This window comes from Delphinapterus leucas, chromosome 7 (genome assembly GCF_059928025.1).
Source record: "Delphinapterus leucas isolate spDelLeu-1000000601 "Yukka" chromosome 7, BTC_Dleu_Yukka2, whole genome shotgun sequence".
Taxonomy (NCBI): Eukaryota; Metazoa; Chordata; class Mammalia; order Artiodactyla; family Monodontidae; genus Delphinapterus; species Delphinapterus leucas.
The window spans coordinates 50,444,390-50,467,094 of NC_143135.1; the positions used below are offsets into that span (position 1 = coordinate 50,444,390).

The 22,705-nt window shown below is 37.3% G+C and overlaps 1 protein-coding gene across 3 annotated transcripts in view; it reads right to left on the reverse strand.

The window, feature by feature from the left end:
• The window catches only part of FCHSD2 (FCH and double SH3 domains 2), a 294,342-nt gene that overhangs the window by 32,652 nt on the left and 238,985 nt on the right, over positions 1-22,705 (reverse strand). For 2 of the 3 annotated variants that reach the window (XM_089915292.1, XM_022593747.3), the window contains 2 exons: positions 16,433-16,549; positions 6,918-7,022 (listed from right to left, as the gene is read on the reverse strand). In XM_089915292.1, the coding sequence (XP_089771418.1) occupies positions 6,918-7,022; positions 16,433-16,549 (222 nt within the window). The remainder of the gene's footprint in view (positions 1-6,917; positions 7,023-16,432; positions 16,550-22,705) is intronic. The other variant, XM_022593750.3, reaches the window with a different exon arrangement.

Here is a 22,705-nt window from a genome sequence, read left to right on the forward strand (position 1 = left end):
ATTTATTCTTATCAGTACTTTACCAAACAATTGAGGAACATGGTATTTGCAAACTTAGATTTTTTTTTTTTTGCAGTACATGGGCCTCTCACTGTTGTGACCTCTCCCATTGCGGAGGACGCGCAGGCTCAGCGGCCATGGCTCACGGGCCTAGCTGCTCCGCGGCATGTGGGATCTTCCCGGACCGGGGCACGAACCCCTGTCCCCTGCATCGGCAGGCGGACTCTCAACCACTGCGCCACCAGGGAAGCCCTAGCTGTTGTTTCTTGCCAAGTTCCTTGGAGTTTCTGCTGCACATGTCTATTTAGGTTTAGCCAAGGATTTGGATGGTTATTTATATGCAAATTTGAGAACTCCCTGACATCCAAGCTCAAGCCAGAAAGACTTAGGCTCTCTGCTTGAATTTTTTAAAATAAATAAGTAAATTTATTTATTTATTTTTGGCTGCGTTGGGTATTCGGTGCTGGGCGTGGGGGCTATTCTTTGTTGCGGTGCGCGGGCTTCTCACTGCAGTGGCTTCTCTTCTTGTGGAGCAGGGGCTCTAGGTGCATGGGGTTCAGGAGTTGTAGCTCACAGCACAGCCTCAGTAGTTGTGGCACATGGGCTTAGTTGCTCTGCAGCATGTGGGATCTTCCTGGGACAGGGCTCGAACCCATGTCCCCTGCATTGGCAGGCAGATTCTTAACCACTGTGCCACCAGGGAAGCCCTTCTCTGCTTGAATTTTAGTTGTACAGCCCCTCACAAAGAGCTGTAAAATGTAAATGTCACCACGTATAGTCCCATTCTCTGAAGAGTCTTTTCTCCTCTAGATTTTATATGCTTTGGGTCATTTTCCAGTTCTATCAAATAGGTATTTTAAATATTTTTTACCCTTATTAATAATTGTTATCTAAAAGAGGATATAAGCTAGCCCCTTATTATCAGAAGCAGAAACCCTTGTAGAGATATATTCTACAAAGAAATCTTAAATTTCACTCAGTAATTTACTATTAATAATATTTGCATTGTAATTTTGAAACCGTTTAATATAGATGTAGGATAAGGCAAATAAAATATCGTATAATATTATTAGGAACTTAAAATTTCAATATAAGATAAAAAGATATAAATATAAAATAAAGAAGTTTAATAAAATCTTTCCAATTTTAAATTTGAATTGAAAATAACAATATGAACTCATGATTAAAAAAAAATTCCTAGCTCTAACAACAAAGGAAGGGCCAAGAAATAAATGACACCCATAACAATAAGCACCTTCACAGCCTAGACTTTGGTGTCTAAATACTATTCTATATTAAAAGAAAGCAGAGCTTCTTGGAGAAAAGGCTAATTCTAAGTCTGGGCAGGGAAAATACAAGGTGAGCCTAAGATAGCTTGTTGTGCTAGAAAGCAAAAAATGTTCAAAGACTAGTGGGAGTAATGTCAAAAGGACACAGAAGTCAGCTTAAATGGACTCTCAATGGCCAAATTTAGACAATATTGGGCTTAAAGAAGGACAACTGTAATACTGAAAATAGATTAAATGAATAAAAATCTATAATAAATCGAAATACATAAGGTGGGACTCCATGAGGAGACTTTGTAAAGAATAAGTACTGGGGGAAAGAACATCTACCGTGGAGCTGTGAACTGAAAAACTCCCAGAGATTGTATAGGGCTGAAAGATGTTGCAGTTCCATCCAGCCAGAGTTGAGAGACCAGAGACCTTGTTGTATACTCATGGCAAAAGAAGAAACTGCAGAAAGGAAATTCATCAGTAATAAGGCTAAATTAGCCCTACTGGAAAGGCTACTCTAAACCAACCCAAAGCTTAAAAACAGGCCTTGAACAGATCAAACTGAGCTGGCTGCCCAAACGAAACTCAACAGGCTTTAAAATAAGAAAAGAGAATCCAGAAACTCAACAGCCAAACAGTCACAATTCCTAGTATTCAGTAAAAAATAGTACTAAGTATTTGAATAGCAGAAAAATATGAGCCATAACCAAAGGAAACATCAGTCAATAGAAAGAGAGTCAGAAATCACAGATATGACGGAATGAGTAGATGAGGACTTTAAAGTCACTATCATAAACATACTTAAGGATTTAAAGGACAACATGAAGATAAATGGGAGTGAACTGGAAGATATAAAGAACCAAATATAATTCATAGAGCTAAAAATGTAATATCTGAAATCACAATTCACAGGATAGCCTTAATAGCAGGTTATACACTACAGAAGAAAAGATTAGTGAACTTGAATACATAATAACTCATCAAACTGAGATTATGATAAAAAATAAGGCTGGATAAAAGTGTGTGGGGTCATCTTTATATGCGATGTATAGGACAATATCAAGTGATCTATATTCATGTTGTTGGAGCTGAACTAACCTATACGACAGAAAGCAGATCAGCTGTTGCCTGGCCACAAAAGAACCTTCTGGGGTGACAGAAATATTTTATATCTTGATTGTGGCAGTGGATATTTAGGGGTGCGCATTTATCAAAGCACATTAAAGTGTTTACTTGAAATGGCTACATTTTATTTTATGTATATTATGCCTTAATAAAGTTGATTTTTAAAATTCCATGACATAGTAATAATACTTAAGAAAGGGAGAAAAATACTCATTTGCTGTCCCTAGAGGTGACTAGTACTTGTTAATTGCAATGGAAAAAGAAAAAAGAACTTTAACAGTAGAAAGATTTGGTAGTGCCACCTGAATTGAAAGTGACTATTCTTAGCATCAGTAATGAGAAAACTTGATAAAAGCATACTGTGATGAAAAACACAGCATCGTTTATAAAGTATTCTTGCCTAAAATATAGACTATAGTCAGACCTTTAAACTTAACTTCCATTTTATAGTATAGAAATAAACACATAAATTTATATTGCAAAATATTAATAGTTGAATTTAGCATATTGGAAAATATATACTTATTCTTCATCTTTTTTGTATGTTTGAAAATTTTCACAATAAAAATTGAAGAAAGTGGTTAGTTAAGAGGTCTACTAACATACTACATTATAAGAGTACAGTGAAACCCCACAATAACAAGTCTGGAGGTAATATAAATTTGGATATAATATGATTGGAAATTTTGTTTTTATAGCAGGGTCACCCTTAGCATTTCATTAACCTTGTAGTAATGAGGCCTCACATTTTATGCAGCTGAGGTTTTTCGACTTCTCTTAGAGCATTATGGCAAGGGTCTTACCATTTTTGAGTCATTGAGTAAGTACAACAGTGACATTGTAATTTTGAATTCCTCATGTACAAGAGAAACTTATGAGATGATAATTTAAAAAAATGGTATCTATTAAAATGTGTTTATATAGACAAGAAGTGATTTTAGTTTTGGTTTTGTTAATTCATTTGATACCATGTATTTTGGCTTTCAAATGAACATTCAATTCAGATCATAAAATTTAGTTAATATCTTGGAGAAAGAGTCATATAGTTTATAGTTCCTCCTGCAGACCTTAATACCTAACATGTATAAAATATCATTAAAAATTTCTGGGTATCTTTGACTTCTTACATTAACTTCCTCCTCTTTGTGTTAAACATTTCACTGTTGAAAAAGAGAAAAAACTGCCCTCAACCCAGATAAAGGTACAATTTAAACACACAAAAAAATAATTGTATCCTGAAACATAAGTCATGTACAGCTTCCAAAAAGGGCATTTAAAACTCTTGGTTTCTTGGCAAGCTACCTTAAAAATAGGTATGATATGTCAGATCAAGAATGTGTGTGTATCCGTATGACAAAAGGCATTTCAAAAAATTCAAATACCTAAATACCAGGTTAAGAAAATTGTTATTAAAGTTTAATTTAAGCAGTTATTGCCTCAATCCAATTCTTAAATTAGTCAGGGGCTGCAAAGAGTAGCACAGCTAGTACAAATATTCTTGTGATAGTCGTAGAGATCATAACAATATAACAATAGGTTGTTCATCAATGTTTATCTAGTATATTCATCAGTATCTGGCACGCAGCAGATACTCATTAAGTGTTTGTTAAGCTAATGAATTAGTGAGTCTGTCCCCAAATTAACCAGCCAATAATTAATTAATCACTGTATAACCTCTATTATACTATTCTTTGGAAATAGTATACTATTCCTATTCTTTGGAAAAGCACAGGCCATTTACATTTTCAATTTCTTAGGACTGGAAAAATTTCTTTAATCTATTACTGAGTGCCACAAAGGTTTCTATCCTAATTAGCAACACTGAATGGAAACACATTATAGAAAATACTGGATAAAGCAGATTAATCAACAAGGGACGGTAGCATTCATGTTGCGGCAGTTAAAAACCAAACATAAAGGACATAATGGAATTTTAACTAGTTTACTCTCTTTTGTGGAAGTATTTATAATAACTATTGAATGGAAAGAGAAAATCCAATACAAATGATACACAGGCAGAAAAAAGAAAAAGAGAATCTATTGAAACCATTACTGTCAATTCCTCTGAAGGCTCTTGTGGTCTAGTCTATGCAAAAATTTCACTATGACAATCTTGTAAATAATACTCTAATACTACCCTCATATTTTCCATCTAATTTTAGCTGGGTTATTTTTTGTAACTGATAAGTGGAAATCAAGTAAGAGATTGCTTTAAGATAGCAGTAGGATAAATTATTTCACAGATATTCAAAACTGAGATAATTGATCTGGCATCACGGTTTTTAGCATATTGCATATTTTTGGTAAGAAAATTACCTTTGAGACTGCAGACTTAAATACTAGTATTAGGAGAGATGAGACATTCTGTTGTGGGACTCTCACTTCATATTTTTAGCTTTAAGCTAACAAACAGAAGGCAGTTTAGCACATTCATGGAAATAACAGGTCATTCAGCCTAAATGCAGACTACTGCTACTACTGAAGGGCATGGTGGAGGTAGGGTACCAGACAGTGACACCATGGATGAAGTCTGGAAATGGAAAATACAAGAGAGAACACACCCTTCAGAAAACTTCTGAGACTTGTCCTGTTCTGTCAAGGCTCTGAAACTGGCTTCACACAGAGTCTGGAGAAACGAACAAGAAAAGTTCTTCTACACAAGCCAACGTTTCTCAAACTAGGCAAGAGCCTGCCAACGTGCTTGGCCAGAACCCTAGGGCAGCGGTTTAGCCATGACCCTGAATTCAGTGAAGAAAATGGCTAGTTATTGTTCACTCTACTCTCTTCACTATGGAGGCTGTGGATCATGTGCCAGGAATGAAGGCGAGCTGGGGTTACTGGGGCTTCTCTAGACCAGGCAGATAGCAAGATAGCAAGCCTCTTCTGGTTCAGATCACTTCCATGGGGCTGTGCCAGAAACATGCTCATATTCCCTGTCTTTGCTGATGCTGCCTCTCCACTTACTACCAACCCCCACTCCTTGCCCCGCCCCCATCACTGAAATACTGCCTCAAAACCTCTAGAGATCTGAGAGCGTATTTGAAAATCACTAGCTTAGATTAATGCTCAACCCAATACAAGAATTTCTTGTATAGAGTCTTCTTATACACTTATAGTGCTGCACTGTATCTTAGGGCAGCTTATTTTGCCATTGGGCAGATCTGTTAGAAAGTATTTCCCAGTAGCAAGCTCAAATCTGCCTCCTTCCTACCTTCTTTCAGTTCAAGTTCTGCCTCTTGAGGTTGCATGGCATAAGTCTGTGCTATCCCTTTTTCATCTGTCAATATCCATCTTAAGTCCTATCTCTTTGTGTTACCTGTCCTAACAACTCTGTGACCTCTGTGTCCTTTGGGTTCCTTAAGGGTTAAGTTTACTCGTGTGGACCACTCCTTGGCACTTATGCTTTACAGTCTTAGTTATCTTGGGCATTCTTTAAGCCTTCCTAACAAGAACATATTCTCGTTGAAGGCTGGACAGTTGCAGTGTTTTATTTGTGGGTTTTTTTTGCGGTATGCGGGCCTCTCACTGTTGTGGCCTCGCCCGTTGTGGAGCACAGGCTCCGGAAGTGCAGACTCAGCGGCCATGGCTCACAGGCCCAGCCGCTCCGCGGCATGTGGGATCTTCCTGGACCGGGGCATGAACCCATGTCTCCTGCATCGGCAGGCGGACTCTCAACCACTGCGCCACCAGGGAAGCCCCGCAGTGTTATTTTTAATGTCTACTTCCACATCCCTTCACTATGTTGCACTGGATAGATAACTAAATACAAGTGTGCACAGGTCCTTCATGAACTGGTCTTAACCACAATGACTTTCCTTACTTTCTACCACATTTCTTTACAAAAATCCTCCATGCTAATCAAATCCAACTGCCAAACTACATCTTATATCTTCCTCCTTTGCAAATAACTTTTCTTTCCATCTCAACTTCTCCCCCTCTAGGTCACGGAATATTAGCCTAGGGTACATGAACTTCTGAATACTATAAATAAAACGTACATTTTTTTGTGGTACAGAGGGTTTCACACTCTCATATGATCCTCAAAGGGTCCCATGACTCCACAAAAGATTAAAATCCACTGCTGTAACTCTTGCCTTGTCTGCTTAACCAACTCTTCTCTGTTCTTAAAAAGTCAGCTTATGCCGCTGGATCCAGTGAACCTTTCATATGGGGGGAGACTTTTCCAGGCACTGAACTTATATGTATCAATTTCTATACTATGCTGGCTGATTTATTATGTAACTTGTGAAAACTTTAAAATTAATATCTTTATTGTAACTTAATTCTTTCGTTATTTGATGTTTCATGATTGTAAACTCTTCATAATGGGTTCAGTGTCTTTTTGTTCTGTGTACTACCTTGTATGAAACAGGCACTCACAAAGAATACTCTGGACACAGATGGTGAATCAATCTTCAAATTAATCAGTGTATAGAAACTGAATTCTAAAGGTCCACATCACAGCTGTGACATTGCTGGAGCTTGGCAAAATGCCACAATTAGCTGCCACCTCACCTCTGCTTTACGAATATTTTCTCTAGCTTCATCTATTTTCTGTTCCAACTCTGTTCGGCCTTGTTCTGAAACTGCAACTCCATGACATTCCAGATCATCTAGAACCTATTAAAGAAAATAGGAAAATGATGATTGCTTTCTATTTTTCTCTTTTTTTTTCTTAAAGTGATTAGAGTAGCTAGATAATTTTAAAGACTTTAGTGACAAGTGACCATGATTCCCTTTTTAACCTTTGTTTTCATTTATTTATTTGATAATTTAAAAACCTCTGAAAACTGAGTTATTTGTAGTGAGGTGGATGGACCTAGAGACTGTCATACAGAGTGAAGTTAAGTCAGAAAGGAAAAACTAATACCATATGCTAACACATATATATGGAATCTAAAAAAAAAAAAAAAAAAGGGTCTGAAGAACCTAGGGGCAGGACAGGAATAAAGACGCAGCCGTAGAGAATGGACTTGAGGACACGGGGAGGGGGAAGGGTAAGCTGGGACGAAGTGAGAGAGTGGCATGGACATATATACACTACCAAATATAAAATAGATAGCTAGTGGGAAGCAGCTGCATAGCACAGGGAAATCAGCTCGGTGCTTTGTGACCACCTAGAGGGGTGGGATAGAGACGCAACAGGGAGGAGATATGGGGATATATGTATATGTATAGCTGATTCATTTTGCTAGCAACAGCAGAAACTAACACACCATTGTAAAGCAATTACACTCCAATACAGATGTTAAACAAAAAACTTCTGAAATAATTATAGACTTACAGGAAGTTGCAAAAGTAGTAGAGTCCCTTCCCCCAGCTTCCCCCAAGGGTAACAACTTATCTAACTATAGTACAATATAAAACCCAGAAAATTGACACTGGCACTATCTATAAACCTCATTTGAATTGCATGTTTTGATATGTATACCTTTAATTTTTAAAAAATTACATGAATATGTAATTGTTTTTAAATAACAACTAATTGTTTTTAATTAACAATTGTTAATTTTTAATTAACAATTGTTTTTAAATAACAACTAATACAAAATGGTAAAAAGTCTGTTGTATCTTCATACCCCACTATGTGCTCCCCACCCCAAGATAAAGACTGTCCCATCAATTTATTTGTATTTTATCAAGCCATCTCTTATGTATTTCCTTACATGCTTTGTACAGTTTTGTTTGAAAAATAATAAAATGAGATCTACCTTCCCTTCAATGTGTCTAAGAAACCTTTTTGTGTTTGTACAAACTGATTGACTTCATTCTCTAATTAATCCACAGATTCAATAGTTCAACCATACCATATTTTGTTTACTCTTACTTTATTGCTATCTGAGTTTTCAAATTTCTCAATACTATAAACAGTACTGCAAACAACCTAGTCAATGATTCTTTGAACACATACGGGAATATTTATCTAAGGTAAAAACACAGAAGTGGAAACTACATTTTTATAGACATTGCTAAATTGCTCACAAAAGGCTGTACCTACTCTTCTAGTAGTGTGTAAGAGCACGTTTCTCTACATTTCACCAACACTGGATATTGTCAATCTTTGAAATTTTATAAAAATTATCTTATTGTTTCAGTTTTCATTTCTCTGTAATAGAATATCATTTCATATGTTGCTGGTCATCTCTATTTCTACTTTTATAAATAGGCAGTTCATATCCTCTAACCATTTTTCTACTCTTTTGTCTTTTTCTTATTACTTAAATATTATTTCCTTCCAGATATTAGTTGTTTTTCTGTTATTTATATCACAAATATTTCCTCCCATTCTATTCCCTTTCTCTTAACTTTTTTTTTTTTTTTTTGCGGTACGCGGGCCTCTCACCGCTGTGGCCTCTCCCACTGCAGAGCACAGGCTCCAGATGCGCAGGCCCAGCGGCCATGGCCCACGGACCCAGCCGCTCTGCGGCATGTGGGATCTTCCCGGACCGGGGCACGAACCTGCGTCCCCTGCACCGGCAGGCGGACTCCCAACCACTGCGCCACCAGGTAAGCCCCCTTTCTCTTAACTTTTAAAAGTTCTTTTGTTTTACAGAAATTTTTTATGTAGTCATATTTATCAAGCATCTTACTTTATGGGTTCTGGGTTTTGTGTCTTACTTAAGAAGCCACTGGTAATATGCCAAAAATATTCTATATGTTTTTTAGTTTTTAGTAGTCTTGTGTCTAGCATTTAGCTCTTTAATTCTTTTGAAATTTACCTTGTATATGGCAGAAGGGAGAAATCTAACCACATATTTTTTCCCCAATACACAGACAATTGCTTTAATGCGATTTACTGAATAAATCCTCTCCCCAAAGATTTGAAATACCATTAACATGTTTTTGATTTTTGATCTACTTATTTTTTTATAAGTTTTTTTTTAAAGTAATTTAATATTTATTTATTTATTTTTGGCTGCATTGGGTCTTCGCTGCTGCGTGCAGGCTTCTTCTAGTTGTGGCAAGTGGGGGCTACTCTTCCTTGTGGTGCACGGGCTTCTCATTGCTGTGGCTTCTTTTGCTGTGAAGCACGGGCTCTAGGCGCACGGGCTTCAGTAGTTTCAGCACATGGGCTCAGTAGTTGTGGCTCGCGGGCTCTAGAGCATAGGCTCAGTAGTTGTGGAGAATGGGCTTAGTTGCTCCACGGCATGTGGGATATTCCCGGACCAGGGCTCAAACCCGTGTTCTCTGCACTGGCAGGCGGATTCTTAACCACTGCACCACCAGGGAAGTCCAACATGCTTTTTATTATGAAATATTTCAAATATACTCAAAAGTAAAGAGACTAGTATGATGAACTCCTATATATTGATCACTAAGATTCAACAGTTAATGAGACTTTTCCACGTTTGCTTTACCTACTATCCTTTATTTTTCTTGTGCTAAAGCATTTTAAAGCTAATTCCAGACATCCTGTCATTTCATTCCTATATATTTTAGTGAAAGTCTCTAAAAACATGAACTTAAAAGAAATACAACCACAATACTGTTATCAAACCTTACAATAATTCCTTGGTAGCCTTAATATGCTGTTCAGGGCTTCCCTGGTGGTGCAGTGGTTAAGAACCCGCCTGCCAATGCAGGGGACACAGGTTCGAGCCCTGGTCCAGGAAGATCCCACATGCCAAGGAGCAACTAAGCCCATGCGCCACAACTACTGAGCCTGGGTTCTACAGCCCATGAGCCAAAACTACTGAACCCACGTGCCGCAACTAGTGAAGCCCGTGCTCCACAACAAGAGAAGCCACCGCAATGAGAAGCCCGCATACCACAACGAAGAGTAGCCCCTGCTCGCCGCAACTAGATAAAGCCCACAGGCAGCAATGAACACCCAACGCAGCCATAAATAAATAAATATATATATGTAAAAAATATGCTGTTCACCATTAAAATTCCCTGTCTGCCTGAAACTGACTTTTTAGGGTGGTTTGTTTGAATCAACAGCTAAAGGTCCATACATACACAGATCATTTTTTTTGATATATTTGTTAACTCTTGTATGATACTACAGTTTTAATTACTATAATCATTACTGCATCTTTCAGTATGTGTTAAGGCACAAATGTCTCATTATTGTTGTTACTGGCTATTCTTGTACATGAAGAAAAATTCAGATACATTTTAGGATCAGACTGTGAAGTTTCTCTAAAAATATTTTTTAAGTTTCATTGGGATTTCACTGAAATTACAAATAAATTTAATTTAAAAACCACATAAAAAAAGTCAGAGAAAGACAAATACTGTATGTTATCACTTATATGTGGAATCTAAAATATAAAACAAACTAATGAAAATAACAAAAAAAGAAACAGACTCACAGATATAAAGAACAAACTAGTGGTTATCAGTGGGGAGAGAGAAGGGGACAGGGGCAAAACAGGGGTACGGGATTAAGAGATACAGACATGCACAAAGTCAAAAAGCTACAGGGATGTGTTGTACAGCACAGGGAATACATCCAATATTTTATAACAAATGGAGTATAATCTTTAAAAATTGTGAATCACTATGTTGTACATCTGAAACACATAATATTATAAATCAACTATACATCAATAAAAAAAGAATTTAAAAGTTAAAAAAAAATCTACAATATTTGAATCTCTCCAATTACCCATGTCTTCTTTGATTAAAAAAAAAAGTCTTTCTTCTTACAACCATGACACTGGTTTATTTATCAGTATTTTATTGCTGTGGTGAATAATTTTTTTCCAACTGCATTTTGCAATTGATTATTATTTCTAGCTAATATGAAAACTAATGATTTTTGTATGTAGTCTTGTTTCTATTGACTTTACTGAACTCTTAACTACGTCTGATAGTTTGACAGCTGGGTCTCTTATATTTGGGGGGGTACACAATCACCTCATCTATAAGTAATGACAGATGTACCTCTTCCAAATATTTAAACACCTTATCTTTCTTTCATTAAGAGCATTGATTAAGTGGTGATCACAGGTACTGTTTTCTTATTTTATCATTGTGGTAGGTAGAATGGTCTCCAAAGATGTCCACACTCTAATCCCTGGCAATGTGTATATGTAAGACATAATTTACTGATATATTAGAGTTATAGACCTTAACACAGATTAACATCTGGATTATCTGAGCGAGTCCAGTCTCATCACATGACTCCTCACAGGCAGAGAACTTTCTCTGGCTGGAGTGAGATGAGAGACAGGCCAAAAGAGAAGTCAGAGAGATTCCAAGCATAAGAAGGATGCAATGCACTGCTGCTGACTCTGATGTAGGAGCCCATGTGCAAGGACCAGAGAGAGTGCCCTCTAGGAGCTAAGAGTAGCCCCTAGCTGTTACAGTTTAAAGAACTGTTATCAGCCCTACAGTTATAAGGGACTAGATTCTGACAACAGCCTGAATGAGCTTGGAAGCGGATTCTCCCCCAGACGCCAGCCCAGTGGACACCTTGATTTCGGTCTTGTTAGAGCTAGAGCAGAAAAACCAGCCAAGCCCACCCAGACTTCTAATGTATAGAAGTGTAAGACAATAAACTTCTATTGTTTTAAGCCACTAAGTTTGTGGTAATTTGTTATGGCAGCTATAGAAAACTAATACAACCATCAGGTATAATGTTTGCTCCAAGTTTCAGGAAGCTATCCCTGTCAGAGTGAAAAAGTCTTAATCCAGCTGGTTGGGAATTTCGTTTTACTTTTTAATCACTAAGGCATACAGCATTTTATTATGTGCTTTATTGGCAACTATGACAATAATTATATAATTTTTCATCTTTATTCTGTAAACGCATTTTATTATACTGATATATTTTCTAATGTTGAATCGTCCTTGTACCCTAGTCATGTGCTTAAAACACAGTTGGATTTATTTTTATTAAATTTTATTTAGCATTTTTACAAGTTTGTTACATTTTTGTTAAAAACCAGTTGACCATATATGTGTGTGCCTATTTCTAGACTCTTCACTTTGTTCCATTTATCTATAAGTCTATTCTTACACCAATACAGTAACATCTTGATTACTGCAGTTTTGTGTCTTGAAATCAAGTAGAGTAAGCCCTCTAACTCTATCCCTATTTTTCAAAATTGCTTTGGCTATACCAGATCATTTGCATTTCCATGTATGTTTTAGAAGCATTTTGTCAATTTCTACAAAAAAACCCTGCTGGGTGTTTGACTTGGATTTCATTCTATATATGGACTAACTTGGAGATAAATGGTATTTTAAAAATATTGAGACTTCTATTCCATTGGTCTATATGTTCTTATGCTAGTACTACAATGTCTTGAATACTGCAGTTTTGTAATAAGTTTTGAAGTTTGAAAGTATGAGTCCTCCAACTTTGTTATTTTTTCAAGACTGTTTTGGGTACTTGGAGTCCCTTGAGATTCCATATGAATTTTACGGTAGGTTTTTCTATTTCTGCAATAAATACTGTTGAGATTTTCATAGGGATTGCATTGAATCTGTAGATCATTTGGGGTGGTATGTCATCTTAACACTATCTTCCATTCTATGAAAGGAGGATGTCTTTCCACTTATTTATGTCTTTTTAAATTCCTTTCATCAGTGTTTTATACTTTTTAGTGTAGAAGTATTTTGCCTCTTTGGTTAAGTTTATTCCTAAGTATTTTATTCTTTTTGATGGAAGTGTAAATGGAACTGTTTTCTTAATTTCCTTTTCTTTCTTTTTTATGTTTTTGTTTTTAAATTTATCTTACTGAAATATAGTTGATTTACAATGTTGTGTTAATCTCCTTTTCTAATTATTCATTGTATAATGTATATTATATGGTGTAGAAATGCAACTGACTTCTGTGAGTTAATTTTGTTTCCTGCAACTTTGCTGAGTTTATTAGTTCTAACAGGTGTGTGTGTGTGTGTGAGACTGTGTGTGTATGTGTGTGAAATCTTTAGGATTTTCTACATATAAGATCATGTTATGACTTCCCTGGTGGTCCAGTGGTTAAGACTCCATACTCCCAATGCAGGGGGCCCAGGTTCGATCTCTGGTTGGGGAACTAAGATCCCACATACTGCAACTAAGCCCACATGCCGCAACTAGAAAACCCCATGCGCCACAACTAGAGAAGAGTGCATGCTGCAGTGAAGACCCAGAGCAGCCTAAATAAATAAATAAATGATCCTGTCATTGGTGAACAGAGATAATTTTACTTCTTCCTTTCCAATTTGGGTGTCTTTTATTTCTTTTTCTTGCCTAATTGCTGTGGCTATAACTTCTAGTGCCATATTGAATAGAAGTAGTGAAAGGGGGCATCCTTATCTTATTCCTGATCTTAGAGGAAAAGCTTTCAGTCTCTCACCATTGAGTATTACTGTTTTTTAACAAACTGAATATATGCTTCTTTGTGTTTTACCTACCTCGGGTTTGTTGAACTCCTTGGATTTGTGGGTTTACAGTTTTTATTAAGTTTGGACAATTTTCAGCTACAATTTTTTTCAAATATTTTTCTCTTTCATTTTATTGCTTAAACTATACCTTACTAGATTAAAGCCCATCAGAGGTCACACTATAAAGAACTAGAAAAGTCATTGAAATCTGTCTGTCTCTACCTCCTAGAAGAAAGACTCAACATGCCTTGATAACAGAGAGGGGAAACACATTTATTTTTAACATCTGAACATTTACTTTCAAATAGAGTCAGACATTCTAGTGGAAAAAATCTCTCTGTGTGCTTCATATTTTGAAGTATAAAGCTGCAGTAATTAATCTCATCTCTGTTTATTAGATGTGTGGTAGACAGATAACTTGTCTTTCTAGTTCACAAATTTTTTGATTGAGATAAACTGTATTAGAGGAACTGTACCCAAAAGCCTTATCTGTCCTTGAATCTGATTTAGATGACAAGATTCTAGATTTCAAGCTGGAGTCTGATGCTGAGCTTTGGGGTACTTTGGGTGAAGAGGAGAGTTATATTTTGCATGCAAGAGGCATGTGAACTGTTATGGCCAGAAGTTAGGCTGTGGCAGATTGTGTTTTTCAAAAAATAGCTACTACAATATTTCCCATTCCACATGTTCTTCTAGAACCTTGCAATTTCCCCACCAAGAAATACTGATATTTTATGACCTCTCTCCTTGAATCTGGACAGGGCTTTGTGACTGCCTCAATTCATAAAAACATGACACAAATTAAAATCTTGTTACTTCTGAGGCTAGATCAGAAAAGATGGTATAGCTCCTACTTGGCTCACTCTTGGGGCTCACACCTTTGCAGCCCTGTGCTACCAGCTACCATGTAAGAAGTACAGCTAATCTGAAGCCACTATGTTGGAGAAACTGTATGGAGAGACCACAAAGAGACAGAGATGCACAAGGTGCTCTAATTATTCCAGTTCCCAGCTATTCAAGTCTTCCTGGTCCAAACACCAGATATTTCAGTGGGGGAGCCTGTGAGATAACTCTAGCACCAGCCACTATCTGATTGTAATTACATGACAGACCCCCACCCCCACCTCCTAAATGAGAACTGCCAAGCTGAGCCCGTCCAATCCCCAGAGTAGTAAGAAACAATTTAAAAGATTCTCTTTTTGTGGCATTAAATTTGAGGTGGCTTGTTATGCAGCATTAGATAAGTGGAACACTGAATTCGAGATGCCTGAGAAAAGATGTGACAGTGAAAAGAAGATGTCAAAGCAGGCTAGAGGGTATATGTATACACAGAAGAAAGGCCCATTGTTGGAGATGGTAATTTATTATTTGTTGGTAAATGAAACCACGGCAGTAGTAAAGACTGCCTATAATGAGAATAAAGAATAAGAAAAGAAGATAGCCTAGTATGTAAGCGTAAGGAATTTAAAATGTAAATGTAAGATGAAGAAAGAAGAACCTTTAAAAGAATCTAGGAATGTTAGAGAGGAAAAGGAAAACCATGACAGTGTTTAAGTCATGGATGACTAGAGAAGAGAATATTTCAAGACAAAGGGAACTGTCAATTGTGATACAACTGCCAACGGGTTGAGTAAGATAAGAAATTAAAGTGGCCATTCTGGATTTAGTAACAGACATCATTGGTAATTTTGGCATGTGCAGTCTCTATGAATTGGTGCAGGGAAAGGGGAAGAAGGGAAAGCTCAAATGTAATGGGCTAAAAAATAAGCAGGAGGTTAGGAAATACAGATACTAAACACAGATAATTCTCTTAAGAAGCTGGATATGAAGGTAAAGAAAAAGAAAAATAAAGTTATAAATAAATGGAAAATAGAAAAAAATTTACTATATCTAAAATAATTTCTTTGTACTTAAAGTTTCGTCTTTTTTAAAGATTTATTTATTATTTAGTTATTTATTTTATTTACTTTTGGCTGCGTTGGGTCTTAGTTGTGGCACGTGGGATCTTCGTTGAGGCATGCAGGATCTTTCATTGCGGCGTGCAGGCTTCTCTCTAGTTGTGGCGTGTGGGTTTTCTCTTCTCTAGTTGTGGTGCACAGGCTCCAGGGCACAAGGGCTCAAGGGCTCTGTAGTTGTGACGTGCAGGTACCAGAGCACATGGGCTCTGTACCTTGTGTCATGCAGGCTCTCTAGTTGAGGCACGCAAGCTCAGTAGTTGTGGTGCATGGACTTAGCTGCCCGGCGGAATGTGGGATCTTAGTTCCATGACCAGAGATTGAACCCGTGTCCCCTGCATTGTTAAGGAGGATTCCTTACCACTGGACCACCAGGGAAGTCCCTAAAGTGTAGTCTTGGAGATACATTTTCATGGAATCTACAACTGCATCTTCAGAAAGTCTGTCTTGGAGATGAAAAGCCTAATTCAACATATGCACATCTCTTCCACTGCCCAAAAGATTATAATACACTATCACTAGTCTTCCTTAAGCAATTCTATGGCAAACAGATAAATTACTGTGTTGCTGCTAGAGGGCTTAAGGAATTTTCAAGTTTAGAAGATAGCTGAGAACATACTTCTGAGTGCTGAGAAATTATAGAAAAAACATCTATCAGGTATTTTCCACATCAATAAAATTCAACTCCTTAAACTGGTTTGACATTTGGCTTAATGCTAGACGTAACCTAAGATTCTCTATCACACTTACCCGTTGTTGGTGAACAATATTTTTGTGCTCCCGTGCCACACGTGTGGCCCATTTCCGAGCCTCTTTGTTTAAACTGTGCTCCTCTGTGGTCCCAGTTTCTGATTCTAACTGTCGGCTCTACAACACAAGAGAAAACAGAGAGAAAAGTATTGTTATCCTTATTGAAATCACTACCATTTTGTAGGTAGACCAGAGGGCCTTCACTTTACCAGCACTCAAAACAGGAGGCATGCTCCACTACTGTGGGAAGCAATGTCTCATGTCACAGAAGATTAGCAGAAGACAAAGAGGATGGTATGAAAACCGTAAATGATCACAGCTTTTTGTCTTACACTGCTGAACATTAAAGCTTCATCTCTAACTGTAGCATGATCCATTTTGGGTATAAAGCAAGCTAGCTAAGCTAAGCAAAGAAGAAAAAGTATTTATGCCAACCTACTATGACACTAAAACAGTTGCACAGACAAAAACAACTCAACAGTTTCAATGGGATTAAAGAATCATTGCATAGAAGTGAAAAGAGAAAAATAAAACAATACAATAACAGCGACACAACCTATCCATCCTCAAAAATATTGGGTTTAATTTAGTTATACTTACCACCAAACCTCAAGCTAGCTTTTGTCGTTCTTCTGGGCTTTAATGTCATCTCAAAGATAGGGGTGCTACATCAAATGATTACTAAGGGTTTCTTCTTGCCCTAAAATGCTATAACCATATTTCACAAAGAACAAACTGAAAAATCTAACTAAACAAGAGTAATAGTTTACCACTATTATGCAAGGTACTGTGGAAAGTGCTTCACATAACTTTTATAACAATCTTATGAGATGGGTCACACAGCCATTTTATAGAAAAGGAAATCAAGGCTCAGAGATGTTAAATAAAATTTCCAGCGTGTGCCAGATATTCAATTGTTACCACTTCCGATTCCAGAATTAGAGCTCTTAACCACTAAACTATTTTAACTTTCTCTAACTCTTAAGAACCCATGAAAAAAATCTTTAGTAAAATAACTAGGAAAGAAAATAATTTTTTAAAATATGAATTATCCAAAGATGATTTTAATACAAAAAGCAAAATTTTAGAGTGGAAAGATCTTTAAAAACTGACTTTTGTGGGACTTCCCTGGTGGTCCAGTGGTTAAGAATCCATCTTCCAATGCAGGGGATGCGGGTTCAATCCCTGGTCGGGGAACTAGGATCCCACATGCTGCAGAGCAACTAAGCCTGTGCACTGCAAGGAAAGATCCCGCATGCCCTGCATGCGCAACGCAGCCAAAAGTAAATAAATATTAAAAAAGAAAGAAAAAAAACCCAAACTGACTTTTGCAAGGTCACATATAGCTCAAAATTGGTAAACAGAATTTGATAAATTGGATTAAAAATTTAATATTTTTGTTGGGGGGACTGTAGGCAAGGTTGAAAAACTTTTACTCTATGCAGACATTTCAGCTAAAGCTAGATTATATAATGATAAATGAATTGAAACATATTCAAATCTAACCAACTTTACATTTACATTTTACACCGATTCATTCTTTGGGCTATTAGGGAACCAGCTCTCTTATTATATTTATTTTGAAAAAGGATCTAGGCATTTACATTATCTGTCCTCAGAAGCCAGGGTTTAAAAAGTTAAACCCTGGATGAAGACGCAAATGTAATCTATAGGATGTATGGTAGAAAGGTATACTCTGAAGAGCCCAGGTACAGGTTTTTAAGCCAGACAAACCCAGTTTTAATCCTCTCTATGCCATTTATTAGCTTCATGATCATGGGCTGTTAGTTAATCTGTGTCTTAGTTACAGCCAAAAATTGGTGAAAATGCCACCTATCTCATAGGGGTTATTTAGGGCAAAATGAGGTCATATTTTAAACATTCTCTTATGGTATATACATAAGCATCCAATAGATGGTAACTGCTAATGTTAAAGACCCAACAGAAAATTACTTGAAACAAAAAATTTTGTCATTACTGTTAATAATAAAGTCCAAATAATTCCCAGGTTCTTGATAGCCCAAATAATAAAGCAAAAACAAGACGGAAGATATAATGAAAGGATCTCAAAGAGAATGAACTTATAGAGAGCACACAGAAAGGAGGCAACTGATAGAGATATTTAATTTTTATTACTGAGGTACATTTTAGGAACTGGTAAATGGGTCTAAAAATGTGTGTTGGCTGCATGGCCAACATGCCCATACAAATCTGTACCTTTTTACTGAGTATTATCTGTACTTAAAAGCTGGAGAAAAAAAGATAGGGCTTTTTTCTCATTCCCAATGGGTTTACTATTACTCAGGAGTGCCCAATGATCAGAACAGATCACAATTACCACTGATTGGGAGACGTGACTTTGGGACCCTCTGGGCAGGGAATAATAACACATAACTAAAATTCAAGTAAATTGATCTTTTTCATGAATTCTGAAATCAAGCCATGGAAAAACATGGCTACCTATAATACAGTTCTAGACAAATGAGAATTCCATACAAGGCAAACACAGCCCAGGGTACTAAACAATACATAGAGAAATGTTCTAATGCCACTCCGGAGATCAAAGATGAATATAAATCTGAATCTAGTAAAGATCATTACCTTTTAAAATGGTGGTATCAGTAGTGGTTGATTCCAGCAAAGGAATGCTAGTGACTGCTTCTTTTTAATATGCTGGTTAATTTAATCATTGGTTCATACTTTTAACACTTTTCATTTACCTCTTAAAAGTATAGTTAAAATACATAAAGGAATAGTAACATATAGGCTACTAAGCACAATAATTTAAAGAACATTGTTATTTTCCTGAAGCAGAACATGAGACTTTTACAATTCAATATCAAACAGCACTGTAGCCTAGCTCTGGAAAAGTGCACTTATTTAATTTGATTATTTTAAAAGAGGCATATATTATAACATAACAATTCTCAGAGTAATAGTAGAACAAAAATAATTCAAATAAATTACAAACTGAAGAGAAATGCTATAAAAGGAATTTCCTATCGACTTTTAAATGTAGATTAGGTAGTTTTTTATTAGTCTGTCAGTTTGGGTTATTTGATAAGTTAGGTCAACTAAATGTGATTCTTGAAAATTTGGAAACATCACATTTCAAAAATCATACAAACTTTAATAAAAAATTTCAGAAGCAGATAGGTCTTTTCCTGGAAAATAAATGTCAATCCAAACACAAGCCTATGCTTTTGAGTACTGTTACCTCTGGTTGGAATAACTCCCCTATATTTTTTTGTCCACAGACAAATTCCTAGTTATTCTTCAAATCTCAGTTCAAGTCCTTGTTCTCTGTGAAATCTTCCCTGACTTTCCCAGATAGACTCAGTGGCTCCTTCACTTTAGACATATCTCCATTATATTAATTTATTAAATTTGTTAGACATCTACTGAGTGGCTACTGTCAGGCCAACATCAAATTATACTGTGACTGCTGCATGTATGTTTCCTATTTGTCTTTAGGCAATCTGAGGCCTCGAAAGGATACATTTCCTGGCATCTAGCACCATGCCTAATAGTACACAGAATGCCCTCAGTAAAGGCTGGTAAACATATAACCTAAAGTGAGGGGCAGGCCACCAGATTATTAGAATGGTGCCTTCAGAGGGACAAGAGAATAAACATACTGAATTAGAATCAGCTTCTAATGGATGAAGGAAAGTATTTTATGTAGGGAAGAACAGAATGAACAGAGGAGAAAGGGGACTAATTTATTGAGTACCATGCATTTTAATACAGGTTCTCAAAGCTCACTTGAGGATTGAGATCCCTCTCACACTTGTAAAATAAAAGGTCTCTTTCTTCATGTTTAAATTCTCACTACAAAATCCACTCAAAATGGATGACTAAGGAAGGAATTTTTTTTGAATCTCCCAATTAAGGAATTTTTATACATTTTATTTTATGAAATTTATTTGTTCTTTAAAAAGCAGCCATTAGGGTTTCCCTGGTGGCGCAGTGGTTCAGAATCTGCCTGCCAATGCAGGGGACATGGGTTCAGGCCCTGGTCTGGGAAGATCCCACATGCTGAGGAGCAACTGGACCCATGAGCCACAATTCCTGAGCCTGTGCGTCTGGAGCCTGTGCTCCACAACAGAGGCCGCGATAGTGAGAGGCCTGCGCACCGTGATGAAGAGTGGCCCCCGCTTGCCACAACTAGAGAAAGCCCACGCACAGAAATGAAGACTCAACACAGCCATAAATAAACAAATTAATTAATTAAAAAAAAAAAAAAGCAGCCATTATGGAGTCACTGGGCCTGCGCACTCTGTGGAGGGAAAGCCCACAGCTTCCACCAGGTGAACTGGGAAGCAGACTCTTGAGTTCACAGCTGGCCTGTGGTTTTTGCATCTCATCAAGGAGCTGCTCCTCGCATAGCCGTGTGGATGAAAGGCTCTTGGTGCTCCAGCCAGGCGTCAGGGCTCTGCCTCTGAGGTGGGAGAGCCAAGTTCAGGACACTGGTCCACAAGAGACCTCCCAGCTCCACGTAATATCAAACAGCGAAAATCTCCCAGAGATCTCCATCTCAACCCCAAGGCCCAGCTCCACTCAACGACCAGCAAGCTACAGTGCTGGACACCCTACGCCAAACAACTAGCAAGACAGGAACACACCCCCATCAGAGAGGCTACCTAAAATAATAAGGCCACAGACACCCCAAAACACACCACCAGATGTGGACCTGCCCACCAGAAAGACAAGATCCAGCCTCATCCACCAGAACACAGGCACTAGTCCCCTCCACCAGGAAGCCTACACAACCCACTGAACCAACCTTAGCCACTGGGGACAGACACCAAAAACAACGGAAACTACGAACCCAATCCAAAAATGCGCAGAAGACCTAAATACACATCTCTTCAAAGAAGATATACAGATTGCCAACAAACACATGAAAGAATGCTTAACATCATTAACATTAGAGAAATGCAAATCAAAACTACAATGAGATATCATCTCACACCAGTCAGAATGGCCATCATCAAAAAATCTACAAACAATAAATGCTGGAGAGGGTGTGGAGAAAAGGGAACCCTCTTACACTGTTGGTGGGAATGTAAATTGATACAGCCACTGTGGAGAACAGTATGGAGGTTCCTTAAAAAACTACAAATAGAACTACCATATGACCCAGCAATCCCACTACTGGGCATATACCCTGAGAAAACCATAATTCAAAAAGAGTCATGTACCAAAATGTTCATTGCAGCTCTATTTACAATAGCCCAGAGATGGAAACAGCCTAAATGTCCATCATCGGATGAATGGATAAAGAAGATGTGGCACATATATACAATGGAATATTACTCAGCCATAAAAAGAAACGAAATTGAGCTATTTGTAATGAGGTGGATAGACCTAGAGTCTGTCATACAGAGTGAAGTAAGTCAGAGAGAGAGAGACAAATACCGTATGCTAACACATATATATGGAATTTAAGAAAAAAAATGTCATGAAAAACCTACGGGTGAAACAGGAATAAAGACACAGACTTACTAGAGAATGGACTTGAGGCTATGGGGAGGGGGAAGGGTAAACTGTGACAAAGCGAGAGAGAGGCATGGACATATATACACTACCAAACGTAAGGTAGATAGCTAGTGGGAAGCAGCCGCATAGCACAGGGAGATCAGCTCGGTGCTTTGTGACCGCCTGGAGGGGTGGGATGGGGAGGGTGGGAGGGAGGGAGGTGCAAGAGGGAAGAGATATGGGAACATATGTATATATATAACTGATTCATTTTGTTGTGAAGCTGAAACTAACATACCATTGTAAAGCAATTATACTCCAATAAAGATGTTAAAATGAAAAAAAAAAAGACATTGCTAAAATACAAATTTCTTTTCAATGAAATTTTGTCTAGGCTTTTACTTAAATGTTAAGACATCTTTTGATTTAGGGACTTCCCTGGTGGTCCAGTGGTTAGGACTCCGCACTTCCACTGCAGGGGGCATGTGTTCCATCCCTAGTCAGGCGGGCAGAGAGCTAAGATGCCGAATGCCGTATGATGCAGCCAAAAACAAAAGAAAAGAAGAGACATCTTTTGATTTAATTTTGTTTTTAGAAAAACAAAAGCCAAACTCTTTCAAGAGTTTAGGAAGGCTTTCAGAGCCTAGCAATGTTGTTTTTAAAAATTACAAATCTTTTTAGAAAGTAATATTAAAATACAGTCTTCAAAATTTACAGTTATTAAATAACTTTAAAGAACTACACTACAGAATGTTTTTATTTTTTTTGGCTGTGCAGCTTGCGAGATCTTAA